Here is a 21,012-nt window from a genome sequence, read left to right as displayed (position 1 = left end):
GGGATTGAGCCCTGCATCAGGCTCTGCGCTCAGCATGGAGTCTGCTTGGGAATCTCTCTCCCTGTCCCACTGCCCCTTCCCCTGCTCTCTCTCTCTCCCTCTCTCTCAAATAAATATCTTAAAAAATAAGTAAATAAAAATACCCAACCTTGTTCAGAAGATAACAGTAACAGTGGTTCTGAGTAGCAGGTATGACCAATATTCTTCTCGTTTTCCTGCTTTCAATATTTTTCAAATTTTAATAATACCTATGGTCATTTTTGTATTTGTACACATATTTTTACATAATTGCATTGTGTTCAAAAGCATATATTGTAATAAATTATTCTTACACGTGAAAAAATAGTTTCTTATGATATTATGTTTTATATATCGTGATAAGCTATTTTTAAGTAACCTTGAAATATAGATTGAAGACTTACTCACATTTTCTTGCTTTGAAAGAATCCTCTGGTATAATTCATCATCAGACTTCTTTTTAGGAAGAAGATCAAGGAGGCACATTTTTAAAATCTGAATAAACATCTATTGCCAAGAAGGGAAACATAATGAAGAGAAAGGCTTAGAAATGGTATCTCCCTCTCTATCTCTCCCTCTGTCCCTTTCTTCTCTCTCTCTCTCTCTTCACGCACACATACTTTCTGCTAGGGGGAAATACCTCAGGTTATAAATCATGACAATAGCCTATAATGGACTGTATTTTCATAAAGCTTCTCAGAAAAAATGCTTCACTTCTTTTGCTTTTCATTCATTTATTCAAGAAATGTTCATGAGGTGCCTGCTCTTGCCAGTCCTTCTGCATTTCCCGATACAAGTCAAGAAAACATAAAAGGCAAAGGGTTGTTGCTTCTTTGTGGGAAGAATCAGAGGCAGTTTGGAACTGGGATGTATAAAGTCATCCACTCTGGCCTCCTGTCACGATGGATGGAGGTGTCCTCTACACCAGAGAGGGTCCTCTTGTAAGTGGGGACACCCAGGACCGTCCAAGGGTGCTGTCTCCACACCTACCATTCACCTGCTGCAGGACATCTGGGTGTTCCCAGTTCAGGGCTATTGTGAATAAAACTAGTAAGAACATCCACGTACGGGTTTCTGTGTGAACATAAGATTCTCTGGGGTTAAATGCACCAGAGTGCAATTGTGGGGTTTTGTGAGAAACTGCCTGTTTTTCAGTGTGACCCTCAGCACTCCCACCAGCAATGCGTGTGGGATCCAGTTTCTTCCCATCCTTGCCAGCGTCTGGTGATGTCACCATTTGTTATTTTGGCCAACCTGAGAGGTGTGTAGTCATATCTCATTTTTTAAATATATCTCATTGTTTTAATTTGCACTTCTGTAATGGCTAATGCTGTCCAGCATCTTTTATCTGATTTTGTGTGTGTGTGTTTACCTGTCGACTGTATATCCTTTTTGGTGAAATGTCTGTTCATGGCTTTTGCCCTTTTTCTATTTGGATTGTTTACTTCTATGGAGGTTTGAGCATTCTTTATATGTCTTAGGTGCGAGTCCCCTGTCGATACGTGATTTGCGAATACTTCTCTTTCCCCCATCCTCTTTAACAGGGTCTTTTGCAGAGCACAAGTTTATAATTCTGATGAGGTTCAATTTATTAGTTTTCCCTTGTGTGGGTCACACTTTCAGTGTTAAGTCTAAGAAAGAACTCTTTGCTTAGTTCTAGATCCTAAAGATTTTCTCCGCTGTTTTTTGTTGTTTTTTTCTAGAGGGCCACACAGTAAACGTTCCTGGGTTTGTGGGCCATACTATCACTTTTGCAACCATCGGATTTTGCTGTTCCAGCATCGAGGCAGCCGTGGGCAATAGGGACAAGAACAGGCATGGCTGGATTGGCCCAAGGGCCACAGTTTGCAACCCTTGTTTTAAGGTTTGTTGAACACTGTTCTATGCCAAGCTAATATGTATATTATTCCATTTGGTTTTTATAGCATGCAGAACATTGGTACAATCTTCCCCATTTTATAGACAAGGAACTCTTCGGCTGAGAAATCTGGAAAACTGGCTTCATGTCACAAGGGACAGCCATGAGGGACAGAACCTAGAACTTTCCACCAACCTTCCTTATGCTTGTCAGTGCTAACGAGCTCTGGGAACACAATGTCATCTTGGCTTTCTACCCACTGAAGTCGAGGCCATGTAAGGTGACGTTCTTTTCTCAAGATGTTGGTCTCAAACCCACTTTCGTTTTGACCCCAGACTGAATCCGTGATGTGCACTGTCTTGTCTCCTTTCAATTCAAAAAATTTTTAATTTGGAAAAATTACAGAGACAGAGTCAGAGGAAGGTGCCAATCCAGTACAGAGTCCCATGGGTTCTGTCGCCTGGGTGATATGTGACGTCACTGTGGGACAATATCAAACCCCAAACTGACATTGACTTTGGTCCGATGCAGTTACTACAGACTTCACTCCGTTTCCACTCATTGTCACATGTATTTGTGTGTGTGTGTGTGTGTTTGTCTATGCAACTTTACTCCAAGTACGGATTCATGCAATCACCACCACAATCAAGATAGAGAATGTTTCAGCACCAGGAGAATCCCCTAGGCCGAATGATCCCTCTGTTGGCAACCCCCCAACACACACATCCCCTAATCTCTGCTGTTCTCGCTGCCATTCTGCTTTTAACGGTGTCAAATGCAGCTTCTGTCTACCTCCTGACAAGGCAAGTGCCAGTTTCTCCCCTAAGGACCACCAGGGAGCTCTGAGCTCCTGGCCTGCATGACGGTCACATCTGCTCTGAGTCACTTTTTTTTTAAATTTGTTAGTGACACAGAGTGGACACACAGCGTTAGGGCAGTTTCCGCTGCACAATACAGTGACCCCCCCAGCTTCGGTCTGAGTCACTTCTGAACTGACCTGTGTGGACGGATCTCTCCCAGAGAAATGGAGCTTGAGGTCTCCGTGAGTGCTGGTGCAGTTCCCCAGGTCCCGCACACAACGAAGATATGCCCCACAGGGAGGGAAAGGCCATGGGTGGAGAGGGGTCCCCCAGGGCGGTGTCAGCGTCCGTGGGCACATTTCTGTGGAGCACCTACTATATGCAGGCACACAGACCTTGCACTCAGACCTCATTTGGGTTCTGTGTCTGCCATTCACCAGCTGTGTGATTTGGGGCAACTGACCCGACCTCTCTGAGTCTCAGGTTTCTCGTGAGTGAAAAACAACAGTAAGGCTTCCTTGAGATCAGGCATTTAGAGGGCTTAGCCTAGCAGAGTTTTCATGCTTCACAGGCGGGTCTGCGATGGTGCTGGTCACACAGCCCGGCAGAGCCTGGAGCTCTGTCTACACAGACCCTTCAAAGCAGGACAGCTTCACTTCCTAGTAATTCTATGGGGTGAGAGCTGAAGAACATTATCTCTATACCTTTCCTAAAGTGGCCCAGAGAGGGGAAGTGACTTACTCAAGGTCACACAGCTCATCTGTGTGGGAGGGTGGACCAGAACCCAAGTCTCTGACTCCTAGTCTAGGGCTCCTTCCCCAGCTTCCAGCTGACGGGTCTCCCTCCAGGGAAGCCTGGCCATCTACCCCACACTCACTCAGTCCCCCCCACCCCACACGCTCACGGCGCCGTATGGTCTGCTCCACACTACTGTCTGCCGTGGTGCATTTGTGCGGTTCACTGCCTTCTCCCCCCGGAGAGTGGGCCCCACACAGGTGGGGGCCGTCCCTGGTACCGTGTCGGGCAGGGAGGATAGGCTCCGTCACGCAGACAAGTGATGGTGGATGCCTTCTCCATGACAGCAAGCTGCTTCCCCGCGGGCATCTGCTGGCTGCTCTGGAGCCGAGGCGGCCAGCCGGATGGGGCTCTGAGCACAGACACCGTCGGCCCTCCCGGGAGCATGGAGCCTTTGAGAGGACTGCCAGGGCCACCTGCTGGCTAGCGGGACGGGATGTGGCGGAAGGAGAGCAGGCCGCCGCTGCCTCAAGGCCACGGGCTCTTCCAGGACCGTGGGGCCGCGGGAACAGGCTCTATTTCCGGAGTCCTGGTATGATTTCTGGTTTCCAGCCCCTGTTTACGAGGCCCATCCTGCTCTCACAGAGCCCCCGTGTCTTTCTACTGCATCTGCAACTTGATGTTTCTATTTTTCCAGTGTCTAACGAAGCACCCTGTGGGCATGTCTGTCTCTGTCACCCTCTCCATCAACCAGTCTCCCATTCTCTTTCCAACAGCACCCCCCCCATAGGTCTCATCCCTCATTCGATAATTCGGGAGGAAGAACTCCTCTTTTGAAGCTCCGTGGCCCCAAGGCCTGGCCAGCCCTGCCCGGGGGTTCCGCAGCTTTGGTGGGACGTGTCTCTTTGGCTTCCTCGCTGCTCCTTCATCCACTCAGAGAAAGCAGGCCTATGAAAAGGTACCAGACTTCCCATGTCAGCTCCAACTTAGGGCTTTACGACTCTGGGAGAGTCCTCTCTGCACCGCCATTTCCTTGTCCGTAATGTGGGATAATAACAGCACCCACCCCTCCAGGCTGCGGTGAGGTTCACAGCTGACCATCGGTGTGACACGCCCAGGGCCCAGTTCGTAGTGAGCAACATCAAAGTCGGCGCGCATCAACATTGTTGTTACTATTAGCATTCCTTCAGAAATGCTGGCGAGCTTGGGGAGAAAGGGGACCCCTCTCACACTGCTGGCAGGAACGCAAGCTGGTGCAGCCTTTCGGGAAGATAGGATGGAGGGTCCTCAGGATGAAAATAGAGCTACTCTATGACCCAGCAATTGCACTACTGGGTATTTACCCCAAGGATACAAACGTTGTGATCCAAAGGGGCACCTGCACCCCAATGTTTATAGCAGCAGTGTCTAAAATTGCCAAACTATGGAAAGAGCCCAGATGTCCACTGATAGATGAATGGATAAAGGAGATGTGGTATACGTGTACAGTGGAATACTACTCAGCCATCAGAAAGGATGAAATCTTACCATTTACATCGACATGGATGGAACTAGAGGGTCTTATGCTGAGCGAAATAAGTCAGTCAGAGAAAGACAAATACCATATGATTTCACTCATATGTGGAATTTAAGAAACAAAACATGACCATAGGGGAAGGGAGGGAAAAATAAAATAAGATGAAATCAGAGATGGAGACAAACCGTAAGAGCCTCTTAACTCTAGGGAACAGACTGAGGGTTGCGGGAGGGGAGGGGAGTGGGGGGATGGGGTAACTGGGGGACGGGCATGAAGGAGGCCACGTGATGGGATGAGCACTGGGTGTTGTATGCAACTGATGAGTCGCTGACCTCTACCTCTGAAACTAATAATCCACCATATGTTAATTACATTGAATTTAAATTAAAAAACAAAAATGCCTCTCTTTCCAACACCTTTTACCTGTGTCCACCAGGAGGTGACCTGTGGGACGAGGGTCTCATCTGTCTGCCTCGCCCCGCAGCTCCCAGTAAAGGAGAGCCCGCGCCCCATCAGCAGGCACACATTGCTTCTGTCCCTTCTGGCCCCAGAGGCTCCACGGTCACCAGCACCCACCCCCAGAGGGCACTCAGGACTGTGTGCCCGCGGAGAGCCGCGTTCAGGACCCGGGGAAGGGCGAGCGGCCCACCCTGCCACCTACCATGTGCTTCTCCTGCCTCAGCGCCGTGTCCAGATGCAGCAGATCTTTTAAGTGAAGGTTATAGATACACAAGTCAAGGTCCACACTGAAAAGTGGAAAGAGAAACAGAAAGCCACTGAGAGTATTTGAGATGTTCCAGGGAGTTAGCGCATCCCTGCTCAGTACAAGCCTCGGTGCGTCCTGACTCCAGATTTTAAGTTCTGCAGCACCCAGAGACGCCTAAGAGCCGCCCCAGGTTTATACGAAGGAATCAAGGGAACTATCTGAAACTCACTTGTGACCAGAGGGGAACAGCTGCCCAAGACGTGAAGGGCAGGAGGCAGCAAGAGTCGGAGGTGGGAGCAAAGAGGGATCACACCCCTTGCCGGCATCGGAATACCTGAGTCACGTGTCACCTCTCCTCTGCCCTGCAGGCAGACGTTCTCATGCCCACTTCACAGATGGGGAAACGGACTTAGGAAGTCAAGTAGTGGTCACACGGTCACGGGGCAAGTAAGTGGCAGGGCGGATTGGACCATCTGTCCTGCGAGGGCAAATGCACTTTGAATGGCCACACCCCCACCCAAACTGTGACAAGGCCACTAAGTCCCAAAGCTCATCCACAGCCCTTCCCAGCCAGCGGGCTGAGCCACCGTCCAGGTCAGCACCCAGCTCAGGGTCTGGGCCCTCTCCTTCCACAGCCCTGAGTGGAGGTCGGGTCTGGTTCATCTCACCGAGGAAGGGCCACTTGGACTCACCGAACTTCACAGAGCAGAGAGGTCTGAGGACTGAAGCACAGATGTGCTGACTCAGTTTCTTGGGCCTCTCCAGTGTGCTGAGTGGTTTGGTGATTTAGAGCATGGACTTTGGAGATAAGCCAAACCCGGCTCCATCACTCACCTGCTGTGTGACCTTGGGCAAGCTACTCAGCCTGTCTCCTTTTATTCTTTGTAAAATGAGGGCAATAATAGCACCTACTGCATAGGGTCATTCATAGGAATTAGTTCATTGATTGATTCATTTTTATTCATCTGTCCCTGAACCTGCCCCAGGGTCCCGCTGTGCAGTGGGGACGCTGCACTGAAGAAGACAGACCCAGTCATCCTCACGAGATAATTAATCCCTGCGAAGTGCTCAGCACTCTGCCTGGTACACAGAAGGCATCTAATCCGTGCTGGCTGCTGTTACGCGGGCCCAGGGCACGTCAGTGATTCAGTGAGGCCCCCTAACGGGGCTCTCCCCAGGGCTCAGGCCGGGCTCCATAACTCCCACATTGGCCAACACCACCACGGCAGCTGGGGAGCCCCGGCTCGGACGCTGCGTGGCTGTGTGTCCGTGGCTGACTTGCTTAACCTCTCTGGGCCTCCATTCCCAACACCGACAGAGACAGGGTCCATTGGTCGGCTTACCCGCGCCTCCCCCTCCTTACCTCTCACAGATCAGCGCCTCGGGGAAGCTGTTGGCCCGGACGAAGGTGCGACTCAGAAACCTGTCGTAGCTGGTGGCTGAGTGGATGCTGGACGAGGAGCTGCAGTCCTCCTTCTCGGCCTGGCTCAGGCTCCCCAGGCTGCTGGAGGGGGAAGCCTCCACCGGCTGGTTTGGCAAGACAGCCTGCTTTAAGTTTTCGTGCAGGGAAGGGTTGGAGGAACCGTCGGCCAGGGGCTGGGGTGACGGGAGAGAAAGCACACTCAGTCCGTGGGGCCTATTGTGACTTTGCTTCAGTAATTCCACCAGGAAGGCCAGGTGGGGGCAGACTGGGAGGGGAGTGAACAGGTAGAGCTTCTCCCCCAGGGTCACGTCCACGCCCCAGGGACCCATGTCATGGCTCTTGTCCCCAGCAGGCCAGCCTCTGTGCAACAGGCTCCTACCCCTTAGTTGTTAGTCTGCGTCTGTTCCCCGGTGGCCCACCTGCACCCCACATTCGGCTGCCAACTCTGACCTCCACAGCAGTCCGCCGGCCCCCCTCCCTCTCCCGCCACTGGCTCAGACCCCTGGGTGTGCTCTGTCTGCCAACCCGCTGACCACCTAGCTCTTCCCCATCTACGCTGACCTGGGCATCACCCTCCCGACCCCAGGCCTTCGAGGTGGCTCCCCACTGCCCTTGGATAGGCCCAAAGCTCTTATCAAGGAACTCAAGCCCCATGCACTGCCATGACCACGCCAGGTGACAGCCTAGTGCCTAGCGTGGCTGGAGGGTTCATCAGCTGTCTGTTGCCACCTCTGTCCAGCCTGTCTCGCTGCTCCAGGGTGTGCCTGCCCAAGCACTCCTGAGCTGGCTGCCAGCTCCAAACCTCCCCTGTCATTTCAGACTTCTGGGCCTTTCCAGACTCTGGTCCCCCTGCTGAAACAGCCCTCGCTCACTGTCTGCTGGGCGGAAGCATCCCTCCCCCCAGACACAGACCCAGAGTCCTTCCCAGCCCACGCAGGCTTCCGCAGGCCTCTGCAGGCCTCTGGTCATTTCTGTCTTGCCTGGGCTCACACACCATCCTACAGGCTCTGCCCAGATGGTGAGGGCCTCCAGGGTGAAGACGATGCTGTCCTGACCACTGGATTATCCCAGTGCCCACCAGGAGCCTGCCTGGCCAGGGCTGTGGACGATGAATCACGCTCCCGCTCTGGGAGTTTGGCCCCTTCAACCGCCCACCAGATAGCTAAGTGCAGGGAGAAGTTCCCAATGCGCGCTCCTGGGAACAGTTCCGGTTACTGCTCCCCGTAAGTAAGGGTTCCGCAGAAAAATTAATTCGGGAAAGTCTGTGTTAAGTGAGGTGAAATCATGTCTTTGGTGCAGGACTTTGCAGAGCCTGGCTCCAGCTGTCTTCAAAAGCAAATAATCATTGAAAAAAAATGAACAAATACTGAGCGCTCAGATGTCACACGCTACGCTAAGCCCTATGTCTATTATCATTTGACCCTCAAACAACCGGGGGAGGCAGGAGGGCCCAGCGGCCCCCTTTCCAGATGAAAAAACGGAGGCTGAGTCAGGAAATGGCCCACAGAAAATGGTGGAGGTGGGAATTAAGACAGAGTCTGTGTGACTCCAGAACCTGTCCTCTTTATGGGCAGGAGAGCGAGCTGCATTTCTCTCCAGTACTGGACCAGGGACTCTTCCTTTATGGAGACTCTCACAGGTCAACAGCCCCTGGAAACACCGTGGGATCTGCTGATATCTGCAAAACTCCTGACCACAGGTGTGAATTCCCAGCTTCAGCTGTAAGACCTGCAGCCAGGTGACCTCAGGCAGGTCATTAGCCTCTCTGGGCCTCAGTTTCCTTATGCACAAAGAGGCAATGACTGTATGATTTACCTTATATGAAATGCCTATCACGTGACAAATGCTTAGCACTGTGCCAGCCCCCCAGGACGTGTTCAGTAACGTGGGAGGGGCATGTGTGAGTGAGGAGCAAGGCTAGTCACTGCGTCCGTGCCCATGTTTGTATTAGCCTAGAACGGCAGGATGCTGCCCAACTGGGCTGTCACCTGCTGTTCCTGGGGATACCTTGCTATACCCTGTCCCCGACAACGCTGTCATAAAGTGGATTCATCCTAAAGTTTTGCTCCATCACAAAGCCTCAAAATTATCCCTATTAAAAGGACTTGCTGTAAAACCCCCAGACAGGACCAAAAATCACACACTTCATCTGCCTACTCCTGCCCCAATCTCTAGCACCTTACTGAGTAATCACATTTCTCAGACGGAGCTGAGGACTCTCACCCGGAACTTCTGATTGATGGGATAGATGACTTTTGCCTTCAGAGCAAATGCTGTGATGTTGCTGTTGAAAGCTGGGTCACATTCCTGGGAAGGAAGAACAAATGGCATGGGGCGCTTTCTGTAAAAGGAAAGATAAACCACTAAGAGTTACCGAACTGTCACATCCCATTTGTAACGGTGGCCTCAGGAAGGGACCATAGCAGGCATATTTAGATCCAAGTAGGTGTTCACCTGCTAGGTGGCTGGGTGAAAGGATGGAGGGATGGATGGATGGATGGATGGATAGATGGATGGAGGGATGGATGGAGGGATGGACAGGAAAATGGATGGGCAGGTGGGTGGATGGATGGATGGACGAATTGGTAGATAGGTAGATGGAGAGATGGATGGATGGACAGATGGACAAATGGGTGGATGGATGGATGGGAGGATGATGGAAAGGTGGATGGATAAATGGATGGGTGGATGGACAGACAGATGTTATATAGTACATTCCTTATTTAATTCTAGATCTTCAGCTTTGGAAGAAATATGTATTTAAATAACATGGCAATAATTAATAAGTTTTCCTAAAAATTGTGACCCACCTTTTAGTGGAAAAAGAAACAGAATAGTTTTAGTGTTGCCAAAGGTGTAAACACTCCCACATGGCAATATTCATGCAAGACTCTGGATCAGACCCTTAAATGAAAAGTGGTTGGGCAAGTCTTTTCACGTCTCTTTGAGCCTCAGTCTTCCCAGACAGAAAACAGGTACCGTATCCACCCTCCCAGGACCGCGTAGATAAAGCACCCAGGAAAGTAGCTGGAACAGAACAGAAGTGAAGCAATAGGCAGCTCTAAGGAATGGCAGGAAGGAGCCACATCTCCGGGGAGTCTTCTCTGACTACAGCTGGACCGACCTCTTCATAGCTGCTCTACATCCCCACGTGCTTTCTGGGTCTTTCTCCTGCCAGGGCTGCCCCCTGCACCTTGCTAGGTGGGTGCTCAATAAATGTTTTAGAAATGACCTGCAGGGGATGAGGGCAAACAGGCAGACCAGTCAGGAGCCTGGCATTCCAGACCACGAGAAATTTCTACTTACTGGTTCTGAGCTGGCTGATGGGCTTACACTGCACCCACATCTACCTCAATACTTCTCAACTACACCTTTCTGAAAAAAAAAAAGCTCTATAACTAATGACTGATTGCCAGTTGCCAACTTGGAATGAGATACCCTACCATGGGGGATACAGAAGGATTTATCATTTCCTCATGATGCAGGCATTGACCTGGCACCTGACTGAGCCAGCAGTGTGGCCCCCGGGTGTCTCCAGAGCGGGTTTCACCAAGATGCCCTTCTGGGCGGGGTGGGGATGAAGGCCACATGGTGAGGGCAGGGCTTTGTCATTTCCATCTGTATTTAATGACTCACAAAAACAGATTTAGATGACAAGAATGGGTCAGACCACCGACACGTGCCACCTCCTTCCACTTCCGAGGGCTACTGTCTCCAGATCCCAGAGGGGGAGATGTGACACAGAGCCCAAGATCACACAGCTAATAAATGCCAGAACTGGGATTTGAGCTCAGATTCCCTGGCTCCGGAATCCCTCCTCTTTAGCTGACACCTTTCTGTCTCCTTCAACATCATGCAAATAAGAACAGGGGTGAGAGCCAGGAAGTTAAACAGGAAATTGGGTGTTCGGTGGAGAAGACCTCTGGACTGGCCTCATCATTCTCCGGGAACACAGGTCAGATCCCAAGATACTTTGTCGCTCCCACGCCCCAACCTGCCATGTCAAATCAACCACAAAGCCCACCAGCTTGGACTCCTAAATGTCACTCGGACCCATCACACTCTCCTGAGCCACCACCATAGGGCTGCAATAGCCTCCAAGCTGGCTCCCATCCGTGCACCGAGCGCCTACTGTGTGCTGGGCTCTTTATGCACTCTTGTTCATTTAATTATCACACAACAGCCAGCTTGGGGAGGTCCGTACTATTTCCATCATCCCTATTTCATGGAGTGAGTCTCAGAGGTTAACACCTTCCAATGCATTCTCTACATGGCAATCGGATGGTCTTTTAAACCTGAAACCTCCATCACTGCCAGCTTCAACCCCTTCCTGGCATCCCTGTGATCCGAGGGAGCAGAGCATGGCCTGTCCCAGCCCCCAGCCCCAATCTCTGCTTGAAGCCATGTGGGTACAAAATCAAAGGATAGCAGTAAGATCGAAAAGGCTGATTTCAGAACAGGTTATATAATTTGTGGGGCCCAATACAAAATGAAAAGTGGGAGGTGCGTCTGATTAAAATGTGATTAAGATATTTTAATCTTGAGCAGGGACTCACCTGCTCAAGAAAATCTAGGAAAGCAGAGGGCACTGTGCTTTTCTAAACTTCTTACAAACAGAGGTGAAAAGAAAGCACAGTATGGAAGGAGTGGAAAATGAGAGGAAGACACGGTCCCCGCCCTCCAGCAGAGATGGAAAGCAAAAACTGCACTTAATATGGAAAACATAATTAGAAGCACAGGATGGAGATGCCGGGGTCCACCTGGGACGTCTGGAAGCAGAACCGGGATGCACGTCGAAGCATAAGCTCAGGTGACAGGTTACTGTGGCTGTTTGGGGAACCTGTGAATGCACTTGTGTTTCTGGCCCATCCACCTGCAGACTGCAAGCCCCTCGAGGAGTGAGGACTAGCACTTTGACAGTCATGGTGTTTGTTGGGATGAAGGACCTGGAAGCGCTCGGCATACAGAATCCAGGAGTGAACAGACTTCTGCTGTTTTTAGTTTTTACGTTTTTGCTCTGTTTTTTTTTTTTTTTTTTTACAGCTTTTCTTATTAAGTTCAGATGCCTTCCAAATTCTGATAATCTTCTCAACCGTAGCAATACAATTATACAGAAAATTGGTTGTAGTGCGAGCCTACCATGTAAAACTTCTTCAGCTGGAGAAATGCAATTATTCAGAAAATTAGTGAAAGCATAATTGCCGGAAGAGAAAAGGCGTTTCACTCACCGACGTAGAGATGTTCTTTCAGTGAGTGTACGGCAGCATCCACGAAGGAGAGTCCCCTCTCCCTCCTCCAGAACAAAAGGACAGGATGAAGAGAACCAAGGCTGTGCCATGGCACGCTGAAGAACCTTCTGGAATTTTCTGTTTGTTTTTGACTTGACGTGAGCTCTTCATCAAAATAAAGTTCAGGCAAGGAGTGGTGCGAACCACAAATGCCTTGGTTTTCCGTGCATTCTGGGACGTCGAAGTTAGAGTTCAGCTCACCCTGTCAGAATGAGTCCTGGCCAACATTCCCTGACAAGCTTGGTCTGCAGAAGGCAGGGCATTTTGGCAAGCCAGTCACTGGAACAGGCAGATCTTTAACTTGGCTCTTGGCAATGATTAGCTTGATCGTGGGCATCGTCTGGCGTCGCTAAATGGTTAACAGGTAAAACATTACCAGGTAAAAACATGAGCGAGCCTTCCAGGGAGGTAGAGGGACTTGGCTCCCTGGAAACACCGATGAACACTTGTCCTGTAGTCGGAATGTTCATGGAGTCCACCGATGGGTGACCGTCGGGCCAGCCTCATTACTGTCATCGTGAAGCCGAGAAACCGGAGGCTCAGACAGGTTATGTCTCTTGCCCAGCATCACACAGCAAACAGGTGACAGGGCTCAGTTCCTGGGAGCCAGGCGCCAGGCCCCCCGAGCCAGTGTGTTTTCACCACTCCAAGGCCACCCTCTGTGTAAGCAGGGTTGTATTCATGCAATTCAACCACGTGAAGCATGAAATTTAGTAATTTTCAGTATATTCACAGACATGTTGCAACTATTCCTACAATCAGTTTTGGAACACTCTTACCATCTCAGAAAGAAACCCCATACCTGTTAGCTATCATCTCTCTCACCCCCTCCCCAAGTGCCCACCAGCCTCCTTTCTGTCTCTGTCAATGGACTTGTTGTAGACATTCCATATGAATGGAATCCTGTAGTATGCGGTCTTTCGGGACCGGCTTCTTTCAGTTAGCATGCTATTTTCAGGGTCCCTTCATGCTGTAACTTGTTTCAGGATTTCTTTCCTTCTTATGGCCCAAGAGTATTGCATTGTATGGATAGAACACATTCTGTTGAGCCATTCATCAGCTGATGGACACTTGAGATTCCACATTTTGGCCAAAGAGGGCTGTTATGAACACAGTGTACATGTTTTTGTGGAGCCGTATATTTTCATTCATGTGAGCAGGGTTTTGATAACACAGGGTGATAGGGACAGAGGGAGACAGATGAGGGAAAGAGAGATATCACGCACCCACCTCTCACACAGTCACACAGAGATGCACGCGGAGAGAGACACGAGACAGAGGGACCTAGAGAGCCGCCCTGATACACACACATGCAGACACATGGGGAGAGACAAGCACTTGGGACCAGAGAGGCAGGGACACGGGCTGGACACACAGCACCTATGTGCCAGGGGCTCGTTCTAGCTCCAGGTCTGGCTCCCCGTGCCAGCCCCGTGAAGGCAGCTAAGCTTTCCACTGGAATGTGTAAGGGAATCATCGAGAAGGGGATATAAATAAGATCTACCTCATGGGTCTGCTGAGAGAGGTGTATGGGGTAATTCACACGAGTGTACACATCACTTAAAAGTGACACATGGGAAAATGCCTGGTACTCAGTAAGTGCTAAAAAAAACACCCCGGAAAACCAAAAAACAAACAAACAAAAACCTTTCCCCTTTTCTCAGGAACGCTCTAGCTCTCTCTCTGTCTACCTACCTATCTACCTACCTAAATATCTGTATTTACCTTTGGGCAATTGAGGTTAAATGACCAGGATCCATGGAACTTTCTGGGGAGCAGGAAGTGTCTAGAAATAGCATACCTTTGGAAGAAACACCCTGTCTCTCCACGGAGCTCACGCACAAAGTGATGCTCTATGGGCGGGCTCAGGCTGGACAGGGTGGGGGTCACTGAGGAAGGACCAGGGAGAATCCACCTTTAACATGTCCCTCAAGAGGCCCAGAGCCTGCACTCCTGGATATTTACTTAACATTCACTTAAAAGAAATAACACAAAATGAAAACAAACTTACATACAAACATTCACAGAAGCCCTATTCAGGATAGCCAAACACGGGAAACAACCCACTCTGTGCTCTATCTTCGAAGTGGACTGAGCAATTAGAAAGGATAAATTATCGATACGTGCAACAACATGGTGAGTCTCAAAAGCAGGATGCTGAGGCAATCCCAAGCAAGCACCCGATCCCACTGATGTGAAATTCTAGAACAGCAAAACCACCCTGGTGATAGGAATCACAGCAGTGCCTACTTCTGGAAGGGGCGGGGCGGGGGGTGGGGGATATGCAGGAGGGTAAACCAGAAAGGGGCACTGGAGAACTTTCTGGGGGTGATGGAATGTTCCAGATTGGGGTTTTGGTTAGAAGGATGTATATACTTATCCAACGGTAAACTTCAGATTTGTGCATTTTACCACATGTAAATTATATGACAGAAAAGAAGCCAACTGGGACAGGAAGGCTGTCAGAGGCTCATCTGGATGGCATCTGCACTGCCAAGTGGGACACATGACACCCAACACACGACTCGGCAAATAAACCCAAACATGCAGCTTACGTCCACAGCCTCCTCCTTTGACATTTGGGCTTCTCTCCTCCTCCTCCTGGACGGGGAGCCGGTTTCCGAGGGGTCCTGTACATGAGACTCTAAATTCTTGAGCAGACTCTGAGCATCGTCTTTCTAAAATCCAAAGGTGGGGTTGGGGAGAACACATAAAGCCGGTCAGCCTAGTGCTCCTGGGACTCAGGCCATCAACCCCCCACCCGACGTGTGCTCATCTCTGTGTCTCTGCCTGGCCCTCTGCGTGCAGCGTCACGCCTCCTCCCCTGCCTGGGGTCAGCCACACAGCCTTCGAGACTGTCCAGGAGTCAGCTTCCTGAGAAGCTCCCGGGTTCCCTGCCTCAGGATGTCCTCTGGACCTCGAGGTCATACTTAGATCAAAGGTCACTCTACTCTTCTTCTGGGTTGGGGGCCCCTGGTAGCCTGTGAGCTCCCTGGGGTAACAGCTGAACACGGGAAATGGCACATAAATATTAATTTTCCTGTTATTTCCCATAATGCCATCGGATGATTTCAAGAAAATATTTTAGGTACCCTTAAATTACAGAATGGTTTGTATTGTGAACCATGGTTGATCCTTGGTAATGGTAGAGTCTGCATTTGTAAATTTGCTTACTTGTCGAAATTTATCTGTAACCTCCCCAAATCAACACCTGTGGTGCTTTTGAGGTCATGCCTGGGCATGGGCAGAGTGGTGAAAATTCGAACTGCCTGCCATGCTGTGTCCAACGGAGAGCCTACGAGGTGATACCCTGCCTTCCTGTGACAGCTCTCCTATCGCAGACCAGGGTCCCTTTCGTGTTCTGTGAATGCCCTTCTTCTTCCACATGCTGTGCTTTCCGTTGCTGACGTAGTTGTTTAAAATGACCCTTAAGTGTCATGCTAAGTGCTGTGCGGTGTTCCTAAGGGCAAGAAGGCTGGCGTGCCCCTCATGGAGAAAACGTGTGTTGGATAAGCTTCATTCAAGCATGAGTTATGTTGTGCTGTTGGCTGTGCGTTCACTGTTCATGCATCAACAATTTGTATTAAATACGGTGTCTTTATACAGAAACACGCATCGAACAAGGTTATGTATTGGCCGGTTAATGAAGATGTTGTGGCCAGAGTCTTGCAGAAACCCAGCCCTGTGTTTCCCTAGGAGCAATGATTCAGTATTTGCTAATTCTCTGTTTGCCATGATTCCGTAGATCATAATGATCAACTGTATTTGAAATCCCATTATGCCAGAGACCCTGGTCAAGCCCCTCTTATGGTGCTCATGGATATAATCTTTACACTGAAGGAACATCGCCAGTTTGTCGTGGAGTTAGCTCGCAACTGTTACGAAGCAACCCGAAGTGTCTAGGCTTATTCTAGTCACTGGGAATGGAGTAATGAACAAAATAAACAAAGCCCCTGCCTTCATGGAGTTTACAGTCCAGTGACAAAAGAGTGATGTAAATAAATATGTCATAAGTCAGCGGTGGTAAGTGTTAGAGAGAAAGATGATGGAGGACAGGAGAATGGAGGGGAGGCCTCTTGGACAAGGCGGCATTTGAGAAGAAACATGAAGGAAGTGAGAGAGCAAGCCATTCAGATATGTTAGGTACAAGCTTTCCAGGAGCGGGCACAGCAAGTGCAAAGGCCCTGTGGCAGGACCATGCACCGCATGCCCAGGGAAGGCCTTGTGGCTGCACCAGTCTGGGGTGTGGTGGAGGGGGGCAGATGATGAAGCCAAGGATTTAGGGATTGTTTGTTTACTGGTTATAGCTGACCACTACAGGGGTTCTGTAGGGAAGGACCCAATCAGATCATCCTACAGTAGAGACTCCAGCATGAACCTCATCCACCCCATGGAGGAGCAGTGTTATTTTGCTCCCCAGTTAAAAGTAACCAGGAAGCCAAGGGTCACCAGCCACTTGAGGACAGACTGTGATATGAAAGAGAAACCCCCAAACAAACAAAAGGAAAAAGCAAGCTGGAAACAGACACTGTGTAGGGAAAAGTTGTTTATTAAAACAAATAAACAACTATAATATCCTCAGAGAGCCAAGAGAAGATGTTACACTCACAAAATAAGAACAGGGCAGCATAAACATAGGACGTTCTGAGGACAGAAAAGGAGACTCAAAAATGAAAACCGTGAAAATCTTGACACAAGTGTTGTTGAGAAAAGCCTTCCAAAAATGGTGTAAAAAGAAAAAGAGATGGAAAACAGGAGAGAAGGAAGGCAATTGGTGGTCCAATTTAACCAAAACATGAGACGAGTTCCCGAAAGAAACAACAGAATATATAAAAGGAAAAGAATCATCAAGGAACTCAAGAGAGTGAGTTTGCACACTGAAAGGGCTTCCTGGATGCACGGCCCAAGGAGGGTGATCGACCGCCACCAATCCCCGTCCTGGTGTGCTTCCTACGCTGGGAACAAAGAAGTGATGCTTCCAGATTCCACAGGGGAACAAAACAAAGTTATCAGGGATCAGAACAAAATCCTATTTCTCCACATCCACCATGGCAGTTGGAAGACAATGGGAAAAGGCCTTCAAAATTCTGGGGGAAAATTATTTCCAAACTGGAATTCTATGACTTAACTACTCTCACCAAGTTGAGAATAAAGACAGAAGGGCACAGATACTTTCAGACACAGAAGTTCTTAAAAACACTTCCCTCCATCTCTTTCTCAGGAAGATCTTGGAGGCCGTGCTCCACCCAAAGGAGGAAATGATCCCAGAAAGACAGTGGAGGGGATCCCCAAAAGAGGATGCAATGTCGGGGAGGTGACAAAGTTCCAGCGTGATTGGCCCTGAGAGGTCCCACTGGTGACAGCAAAGTCTACAGCAGCTGCTTCTTAAAGATGAAGAACAAAAACATCACTGGAGGGGCTCCTTAAACACAGCTTGCCGGTCCCACCTGCAAAGATTCTAATCAGTGAGTCTGGGGTGGGGCCCAGGAATTAGCATTTCTAACAAGCTCCCAGGCTGCTGCTGGTGCTGCTGGTCTGGTCCAAATGAGAGAAGCAGTGGTCCAGAGAGCAACCAACTCAGACTGGAGCAGGCGAGAGGTTTTCCGGAGAGGTGTTTTGCAAGAAGATAAAATTGATCAAATACTTAATGCCTTCAAACGTCTCAAAAAAATGTATAGAAATGGAGGGGAAGCCAGCGTTAAATGACCAAGTACACAGAATATGAGCCAATGGGGGAAAAAAAACCCTGGGTAACTATATGCAATGACAAAATGGAAAATAATCATAATCGTAGCTGATCCTTGACTTACAGTGAAAATTGCTTACAAAATCCTCAGAAAGGAAACACTGAAAACTGATTTAACCAAAATTGCCCTATGGCCACGAGGGGGCGGGGCGGGGGGGGTGGTGGCTGGTAGGTGGGTGTGCACATGAAGGAGGAGAAAAGAGAGCTGAACCTCTCCTCAGTCCACAGTGAGAAGTCAGTGCTATGCCGAAAGCCAAAAATGCAAGGGGCAGCCAAGAAAGCAGGTTATTTACAAAGGGGAAGTAAATGACCAAAGAGCCGGCTGAAAGAGCTAGACGAGGTGGCTTCTGGGAAGTGGCGAGAGGACAGTGACGTTGCTGCCTATAAATGAACACTTGATGTGCATGTATAATGTCGATGCAAATATAAAGTTTTAATGATGAAATAAAAACAAAAGAAAAAAAAAAGCAACAAAAAGAAAGTGGCATAACACACAATTACGAGCTGGGTGACGTGGACCAGAGGAGAACAGAGATCCCAGGGTGCACAAGGCAAGAAGTACCTCATCCAGCCTGGAGGGGCTTCTCTCTGCATCCTGAAGGATGAGCGGGCAAGCAGAGAAAGGTCACTGCAAACAGACAGAATGGATGTGCAGAAGCAGAGAGGCATCAGGGAGCAAGGAGAGGCTGGGGGGCTGGAAAACAGGATGCAGGGGGTGCACGGCACCTTGCGTTTGGCTGGATGCCCTGGGGAAAGGCAAACACCTTATGCACCGTTTCCTTAAGCTAGGAAAAGAGACTTAAGGAAGAGAGGAGGAAAGGAGTCCACTTAGAAAGAAGGCTGTTGCCAAGGTCCCATCCAAATCATGAGAAAATCCCGGCAGCCAGACCCTGGGGCCAGAGCCCCCTCTATGGCTACTGCCCTGGTCTGAGCCACCATTACCTTCAACTGGACTAGTGCAGCTCTTACTGACCAGCGGCCCAATCTCAGATAGTTTGGTTAACCCCTGTAAGCCTCAGCTGACTCAGTCGTGAAATGGGCCACCGCCATGGTCTGAAGGTGTGTGCCCCACTCCCCACGCGTAGGCTGAAATCCCAACTCTCAAGGTGACGGTATTTGGAGGTGGGGCCTTTAGGAAGTCCGGGGGGGGGGAGTCCTCCTTACAAAAGAGGTCCCAGAGATTCCCTGACCCTTCTACTCTCTGCAGACACAGTGAGAAGTCTGCAACCCAGAAGCGGGGCCTCAGCAGAACCCAGACGTGGTGGCACCTGATCTTGGACTTCTGGCCTCCAGAACTGTGAGAAAGAAGCTTCTGTTGTTTAAAAGTCACACAGTTTATGGTACTTTTCTTATAGCAGTCCGAACAGACTAAGACAAATACTACCTGCTACATCACCAGATGGCAGAGGACTAAAAGCTCTGATTTAGCGTTTTGGACAGCCTGGGGTTGAAATCCAGCCCCGCTCTTTATTCATCACATGACCCTGGACCAAGAACATGGTTGGGGAGCCTCAACTTCCTTCCCTGGCAAGTGAGGATAATGACAGCTCTCCAACTCAGGGGTTTGGGGCAGGAATAGAGAACCCAAAGTCCACAAACACTCAGCTCGGAACAGGGCACCCAGCAAAGGTTGTGCACGTGTTACTTCCCGCTAAACACAAGAAGCCAGTGTCTCTCAGTGTCCCTTAACCACCAGCGGGATGTGACAACCTCAAACTGACCTACAAGCATCTTGCACTATGTTAGTTGCGTTCAACCTTTATCACGCCTTTCAGCAACACACTCCCCCCAACGTCAGCAGCCATCTGCTGGACTTGTCTCCTTCTCACATGGGCCAGGAATGCAGGGAACAAGACCACGCACCGCATCTCAGATCCTACCGGACTTCATCCCTCAAAGAGGTCAAAGCGGCAAGGACCCAAGACAGTGATCACACTACACGGATCAAATGCCCGCTGTATGCCCACCATCTCCACACAACATCCAATTCTGTAACAATGGTCACGTGAAGCATCCGTGAATCCCATTCTGTGACCACTGCCACCCATGGAAAATACAATGACTGGGCTTAGACACACATCTGTCACCTTGGCAAGTCACTGAACCTTTCTGAGCCTCAGTTTCCTCAAATGCAAAACGGGGTCCTGAAATAGAAGAAACTCACAAATCTGTTCTGGGGATCCAATGAGATAATTCAGGCACAGAGTCTAGCTCAGCGCCCAGCACACAGTCGGCAAGCACCGAACTCCCCAGAATGTTCACTTAAAATCTCGCTTTTTCTGGAGACGGTGACCCTCCAGCAGCAAGGGCAGGGTCTGTCCTGCACTGGACTGTGGCTGGCAGAGGTGCTCATCACACTTTTACTGCAGGGAGGAAAGAGTGAATGAATGCACGAATGCATGCCAGGGTGGCAGCTGGGACTGGAGAGGCTAGTTAGGTAACCCACCCGGCAAGCAGCAGAACGGACACGGGTGGGGATCGCAGCCCTCCTGTCCACCGCGCTCGGCCGGGCCCCTCGGCCAGCGGCGAGTCCAGACCCTTGGGGCTCCAGATGAGAAGACTGAGGCCTCGGTGGGCTTTAGCGGCTGTCTGTGGTCGCACAGCGGAGTCGGACAGAGCCGCCACTTCTGGAGGCCCCCAGGCCGGTACGCTCCTGTCACTCCACCGCCCCCCTCTGGACTCCGTCTCCAGGCCGCTCCTGGGCTGGAGGGGAAGACTGGGCAAGACCCGGTGCTCGCGACGCCCGCGATCTCGCTCGAGCGCCGACCCGGCGCAGGAGGCCCGCGCGCGCGCGCCCCTCACCGGGCCCCCCCGCCCCGCCGACCCACCTGATGCCGCGGGCGCGGCCGGGCGGCGCGGCAGCCGAGCCAGAGGCCGAGGCTGAGGCCGAGCGCGGCGCCCAGCAGCACGGCGGGGGCCAGC

At 50.3% G+C, this 21,012-nt stretch overlaps 1 protein-coding gene across 1 annotated transcript in view; it reads right to left on the bottom strand.

Annotated features, from left to right (window-relative positions):
* The window catches only part of EVC (EvC ciliary complex subunit 1), a gene marked incomplete at its 5' end in the record, with an annotated part of 62,330 nt that extends 41,319 nt beyond the window's left edge, over positions 1-21,011 (bottom strand). Inside the window, 6 exons of the mRNA XM_021677664.2 lie at positions 427-525; positions 5,589-5,673; positions 6,997-7,229; positions 9,280-9,363; positions 14,900-15,022; positions 20,919-21,011. Coding sequence (XP_021533339.2) covers positions 427-525; positions 5,589-5,673; positions 6,997-7,229; positions 9,280-9,363; positions 14,900-15,022; positions 20,919-21,011 — 717 coding nt within the window. The remainder of the gene's footprint in view (positions 1-426; positions 526-5,588; positions 5,674-6,996; positions 7,230-9,279; positions 9,364-14,899; positions 15,023-20,918) is intronic.
* Position 21,012: the final 1 nt, after the last annotated feature.

This window comes from Neomonachus schauinslandi, chromosome 2, assembly GCF_002201575.2.
Source record: "Neomonachus schauinslandi chromosome 2, ASM220157v2, whole genome shotgun sequence".
Lineage (NCBI taxonomy): Eukaryota > Metazoa > Chordata > Mammalia > Carnivora > Phocidae > Neomonachus > Neomonachus schauinslandi.
Note: the sequence above shows the minus strand (reverse complement) of the source record. Positions and strands in the feature narration are given on the sequence as shown.